General features: G+C 43.3%; 1 protein-coding gene across 1 annotated transcript; it reads left to right on the top strand.

Moving 5' to 3' along the window:
• The first annotated feature begins 5,331 nt into the window (after positions 1-5,331).
• Positions 5,332-6,918, top strand: CHRM5 (cholinergic receptor, muscarinic 5). The gene has a single exon (XM_009870494.1). The coding sequence runs from the start codon at positions 5,332-5,334 to the stop codon at positions 6,916-6,918; it is 1,587 nt and encodes a 528-aa protein (XP_009868796.1).

Raw genomic sequence — 6,918 nt, 5'->3', positions numbered from 1 at the left:
CGCCTCAGGAGCTCGTGCGCGGAAGGCGAGTGGGCTCCCGCTCCTGCGGCAAAGAAGCAAAACTGCGGTCACTGCTGGGGATGCAGTGCACCTGGCTAAAGCCGCGTGAATCGTAGAAATCTTTAGCTTGGCAAAGGTGTTTTAAGATCATCGAGTTCAGCCGGTAACCCAGCACTGCCAAGTCCAGCACTAACCGTGTCCCTGAACTCCACATCTACGCGACTGTTAAACACCTCCAGGGCCGGAGCTTCCCGGGGCAGCCTGTTCCAGTGCTTGACAACTCTTTCAGTGAAGACCTTTTTCATGATCTCCAATACAAACCTCCCCTGGTGCAACCTGAGGCTGTTTCCTCTTGTCCTATTTGTTACTTGGGAGAAGAGACCAACACCCGCCTCACTACAGCCTCCTGTCTGGCAGTTGCAGGGAGCGATAAGGTCTCCCCTCAGCCTCTTTTTCCGCAGGCTGAACAACCCCAGCTCCCTCAGCTGCTCCTCATAAGACTCGTGTGCCAGACCCTTCACCAGCTTCCTTACCCTTCTTTGGACACACCCCTGCACCTCAATGTCTTGTTATAAGGGGCCCAAAACTGAAAGGGGATCCAAGGTCCAGCCTCACCAGTGCTGAGGACAGGGGTAGGACTGCTTCCCTGGTCCTACTGGCCACGGTATTCCTGATACAGGCCAGGATGCCCTTGGCTTTCTTGGCCACCTGGGCATGCTGCTGGCTCATGTTCAGCTGGGTGTCGATCACGCCTTTTCTGCCACGCAGCTTTCCAGTCACTCCTCTCCAAGCCTGTAGCATTGCTTGAGGCTGTTGTGACCCAAGCGCAGGACCCCCAGGCAGATTTCTGTAGCAGAACAGGGGAAAAAGGAGCTGAGCCCTGCCTGACAGGGTGTTACACCAGCCTACCCTGTGTGAAGTGCATGAGGTGACTGTGCAGCCTCTTGAGCGTTTTGCTCTGGGGACACAGAGCTGGGGCATGGGAACAGCTTTGTTCCACAGAGTTAGGCTGGTTTGTCCTGCTCTGTCTGAACTAGGTGGGCACCCTTGCTGTCCTCAGGAAAGTTCACCAGTTCTCTAACTGCAGGCTTGCCTGATCGCTCTTGAGCACGCAGGCTGTCATTTGACAACACACGTTAAAACATCAGTCTGGTTTTGAACAGTTTTTAAATCCAGTAATCCTTAGAGCAAAATTTTACGAAACCTCCCTTACTGTGAAATTCTGGACTATTAGTGACCCTGCACTACTACCTGTAGTAAGGCGTGCTTAGTTCTGGGGTGTAGCATGCAGCATATCAATAAATGAGCTCAGCATGACTCCACTGCGACACAAACAAATAAATCAAGCTACGGGGAGCAGCACTGCCAAGCCTGTTGCAAAGACATCTAAACAATTGTGCAGCCAGCACAGGTCTGGCAGGCCCAGTGCTGAACTAGAGCTAATAAAGCCTGGCAAACCCAAGCTGTGACTGCATCTGTGGTGCAATCAGTCTGTGACACGAACAGTCTGCCTCCAGATAACTGTAAGCTGACTGTATGTACAAATTTAACAACTCACATTAATTAATACTTACAGTTAGATTGAAAAAATATAACTAATATTTGGCAACAAATAGAAAATATCATTACAACTCAAAAGCGTGAAGTTCATACATCAATAATTATGACACAGATAGCAAAGTCATGATACTGTACATGTGCATTTTGTATTTTGTAATTTAATGTTGATCTCCCTGTTATTATCATCCCTTATAATTGATGAATAACATCAATTATGTTACCATAGCACACAGAAGTTCCATTCACAGGCACTATTGTCTTGAGTGATACACAAATAGCGAACAAAAGGTAACACCGCGAAGTATTAACAGAGACCTGTGAGACAAAAGATGATGGAGTATGAAGAGATGATGAGAATGGTCAACATGCCAAGAAGAGATCTTTGCATACTAGCAGCTTAGCTACTGTCAATTTTTATAGGCATCACAGTAAAACAGCCCGTTAGGGAGGGAAGGCTTTGCGTGATGATAAAGAGAGTGCTTTTTATTTAGAAATTAATTATAGTTTCTATCCTGTATTACCCATGGGTAACACTATTCCTCCCACCCATGTCAATTCAAACCAAGAAAAATTGTGTCAGAACAACAATTTCTGCTTCTGCTGTTGCTCTCAAGTCTGCAATTCACACTGGGTAGCTTCAGCTGTCCTTCCTCCTAAATCCTAGCGTTAGTGAGGGTAAGTGATCTAAGAGGGGTTACACTTCCTACCTATGGCAAAACACAAACCATTACAGGCCACGGCATCAAAGCAATTTTTCTTCCAAGTGTTATCTTCTGACAAGAAAAGACAGAAAGTTCAAACAATATCCTATAATCATCCTAAGCATTTGCTCAACCCCAGGTGTTAGGCAAATGTAGAAGTTAGCAGAGGCTTATCCATGTGCCTGACATTCATAGCTGGTGCCTTCTTAAGACTATCTGTAGCCTTTGCTGAAGTCTTGCAACTTGCAAAAAAGTCACAAGCCCTGGCAGTGTTTCAGGTTTGTTAGTGGTCAAGGCCCAGAGCACAGCGCTCTTCGAGGAGCACCACTGGCTATGGTAGAATTTAGCTGGCTGAGTCCAAGGTCTGCTGCTCTGCTCTAAGACCTGTTGTGAAGAAAACTAGAGGTGAGGGCCTCTCTCTCCTTTTTTTTTGGGAACTGCTTTTAAGATGAGGCTGTACCACTGGCCCTTGCCCGTGCTATATCACAGCTGAGCAGCAGCTACATCTACACCTCATTTCCTACCTCCTTGATCCTGACCTGGACCTGCTGGCTGGTCTTCCCGGCTTGGTCTTGGAACCTGCTTCCTCACTACAGACTTTTTGTGCCATCATTGAAGTATATCTGACCCTGATCAGTGTCTCTGGCACTGATCTTGAACCAAACGTGCTGCTCCATATCCTGCTTCTTCTTCGCGAGGTTTCTGCTCCCATCTGCTCCCTATCATGCTCCACTCCTGGCTCGCCTTCCCTTGCAAGGCAGCCGGCCCTCACATTGCTACACTTAACCCATTACCACACTGCCACACTTAATAATTTAATCCTACGGAGCTGCTGAAATGCAGAACAACTGTGCTGTCTACAGAGAAAGAAGTATAAGCTTCTTATCTCTGCTATGTGAGGTTGCAGAGACAGATTCATCTCTCACAGCTCAGCTACCTATCACAGCCATGCAGCTCCTTCACACACCTTTGTTTCACATTAAATGAATTCCTACGCTTCAAGGTTATATAAAGATTTGTAAAGCCGGCACATCCGGCTGTCAGGACAGCTCTGACTTGGGTGAAGTCTTTGCAGAATGTGGAACCAGGATGAAATTTCTTTCCTTGCATGGGGCTCATTAGGACTGCTGGGGCACTTTAGCTCTTCTTGGCTGCTAGACTGGCTCTGGAAGCTGTGGAGGAACATACAAAGCATATAAATGGTCAACATGCATATATTATTATTACTGGGCTGAAAGACCTATACAGGAACCAGAACCTGTTAAGTTAGGTTCCGTATACATTGTGTATAAACTGAATGAAGATGCACAAACATGTAAATAAAAGACAGGAGATGACAGACACACATAGATGATGGAGAACTGTATGTACAATAGTCATTTCAGTACACCATGAAACTTACTATTACTGAATGTCATCACAACAAGAGATAATCTTTAGGGAGGGTTTGAAGAAGAAAGATGATACACTTCTGTGGGTATTTAGGAAACCTGGGACAAAAGTGAAGGGAACAATGACAGCAAATAAGAGAACAATGAAAGAAAATAAGATGCTTTTCTGAAAATTCAGCAACTGTATATAAAATATTGATGTATTTAGATGATGAGAGACAGGACCCAACTACTTAGTACAAAAGGTAGAGGATGACATGTGGGAAAGAGATAGTCTGTGAAAGCTTGCAGTTAATAAAAGACACTTGCCAAGACCAAAGAAAATAATGTTCTAAGAGTTAGGATGAAAGATGGAAACACAAAGAAGTTGTGTGGACAGATAGGGAGGAACATATAATAGAGATCTGATGCAGAGAGAATCCTAAAGACATAGAGTTGGACTTTAACAGGTGATTTATGTGATAATTTTAGCTGAACCTATGTCTGCTTTGAATAAAAGGATTGTCTTACTGGTTTTATACTGGCTAGATGCCCAATAAATAAACTATTAATAATTTGTCTTTAATTTCTGACTTTAAATAATAACTACTATTTGACTGTACCAAAATTACAGTCTAGCAAGTTTAGGCATCACACAAGTGATTACCATCATCTGATGTCATAGAATGTCTCAAAAACCAGCAGATACCTATGAAAGGACAAAATTGCCTAATTCAGGCATGCATTCTCTGGGACAAGAAAATAGCAGTGAAGAATGCAGGAATAGGTGGACATCAGAGGTACGTAGGCGTGAATAAAGTTACAGTGGTGCCATTTCCACCTTCACTGTTTATGCAACTATTAAATGGCTTTGGTTATTTATCACCGTGGTCATCCATTGCTGTTTCCTCTTCATCTACTCCTTTGCATCCTCAACCCAACCGTTCACTCACACAAAGTACCCAAACTGCGCTTCCAAACCTCACTCAATCGTCTCCTCTGTCGTGAGATCTCTCAACAGAGAAAAGTCTAACTTACTTTTAAAAAAACATCTTCTTGTCCTTGCACGCTTTCTTAACCCAAAGATTCTCCCTCACTTGCTCTGAGTACTTCTAACACCTAATTGTTTCCCACTGCCACCATACCAGTGTGGTTCCTAACTCCCCATGCATCCTCAGTTTCCTCTTACTCGCTTTCTGCTGTTGGTGACTTCTCCAAAATTTTCCAAAGATAATTTCTGAAATCTTGACAAGGCTTCTACATAGTACTGTAAGAAACACCACGGTGACTTATTGTCTTATTGCACTGCAAAACTTTAAATGTCTGTCTTTAAGAATATCTAAAGTGTCTCCTAAGGTATTCAAAATATAAGTGCTGGCATAACTGACTGTCTTAAGCAGTAATAGTTGTCCTGATTGCATTTAGAAATATTGTAAGATGCCAGAGCATGTTGTCCTAGAATGTACATTTGTGTCTTCTAGTTATGTTCACAATGGTAGAAACAATAATCAAAATGCAAAATGAGAGCACAAATAATTTGATAGATTGTTTTACAAGTGTTTTGTGGTAAATCTAATGGAAGTGCTTTCTTTTTCTGTTTTTCTCTTTGACCTTTACAGCTGTCCAAAAGAATATTTTTGAGTACAGAAGGCAAGATGCAACAGTGCTAAGATCCTGATGACAATACACCTAGAACAAGAATGGAAGGAAATTTATTCAGCAATTCTACTGTTGTAAACAGTTCATCCATCAACCATAAGCAGTTAGAAGGGCATAGCCTCTGGGAAGTCATTACTATTGCCACTGTAACTGCTATTGTAAGCTTAATAACCATTGTGGGAAATATTCTTGTAATGATATCCTTCAAGGTGAACAGTCAGCTCAAAACTGTCAACAATTATTACTTGCTCAGCCTTGCCTGTGCAGATCTCATCATTGGAGTATTTTCTATGAACCTTTATACGTCCTATATACTCATAGGCCATTGGTCTCTTGGAAGCCTTGCCTGTGACCTGTGGCTGGCACTGGACTATGTAGCCAGCAACGCCTCAGTAATGAACCTCCTAGTCATCAGTTTCGACAGATATTTTTCCATCACAAGGCCTTTAACTTACAGAGCCAAACGCACGCCCAGAAGAGCTGGCATCATGATTGGTCTGGCTTGGCTTATTTCCTTCGTGTTGTGGGCACCCGTAATTTTGTGCTGGCAGTATTTTGTGGGTGAACGAACGGTACCACCTGAGGAGTGCCAGATACAGTTTTTATATGAGCCCATTATCACCTTTGGTACTGCAATTGCTGCTTTTTACATTCCAGTGTCTGTGATGACCATTCTGTATTGCCGCATCTATAAAGAGACGGAGAAACGTACCAAGGACCTTGCTGAACTTCAGGGTTCAGAGTCTGTGGCAGAGTTTGAGATGATAAAGCCTCAGAATGCTCTCCTGAAGTCTTGCTTCAGTTGCAAGCAACAAAATTTAGCCAAAAGAGAGAGATGTCAGGCTTCCTGGTCTTCATCTAGTCGAAGTACCTCAGCTACAGTGAAAGCCTCTCAGACAGTGAGTACTTGTAATGACTGGGCTAAGGCTGACCAGTTAACCACCTGCAGCAGCTACGCTTCTTCAGAAGAGGAGGATAAACTTGCTGCTGATCCAGTTTTCCAAGTAACTTACAAAAGTCCATCTAAAGGTAAGGCAGAAGAATTTAATGAGAGCATGGATGTTGTTGTCAAAGATCAACCTGAAGAAAATGATTTTGAGAATGAGAAATACTTTTTGTCGCCTGCCAAAGGCCACGTACAAAAAAGTAAAAAATGCATGGCCTATAAATTCCAATTGGTGGTGAAGGCTGATGGCACCCAGGAAGCCAACAATGGTTGCCGTAAAGTAAAAATAACTCCTTGTTCTGCTGCTCTGTCAAAGGATCCTTCCATCAAAAGCATGGATCCAAATATAAATAACCAAATCACCAAAAGGAAACGGATGGTTCTTATAAAGGAGCGCAAAGCGGCACAGACTTTAAGTGCCATTCTTTTGGCTTTTATCATCACATGGACTCCCTACAATATCATGGTTTTGATCTCCACATTCTGCTCTGACTGCATTCCCCTGACACTGTGGCACCTTGGATATTGGCTATGCTACGTGAACAGCACTGTCAACCCTATGTGTTATGCCCTTTGTAACAAAACTTTCAGGAAGACTTTTAAGATGCTGCTTTTCTGCCAGTGGAAAAAGAAAAAAGTAGAAGAGAAACTATACTGGCAGGGCAATACCAGACTGCCGTAA

This window comes from Apaloderma vittatum, unplaced genomic scaffold (genome assembly GCF_000703405.1).
Source record: "Apaloderma vittatum isolate BGI_N311 unplaced genomic scaffold, ASM70340v1 scaffold19235, whole genome shotgun sequence".
Classification (NCBI taxonomy): domain Eukaryota; kingdom Metazoa; phylum Chordata; class Aves; order Trogoniformes; family Trogonidae; genus Apaloderma; species Apaloderma vittatum.
This window is presented reverse-complemented; position numbering and strand designations above follow the sequence as displayed.

Bases quoted from the DNA above. Each gene is read 5' to 3' on its own strand.
- CHRM5 (XM_009870494.1), top strand. From the start codon at position 5,332: ATGGAAGGAAATTTATTCAGCAATTCTACTGTTGTAAACAGTTCATCC.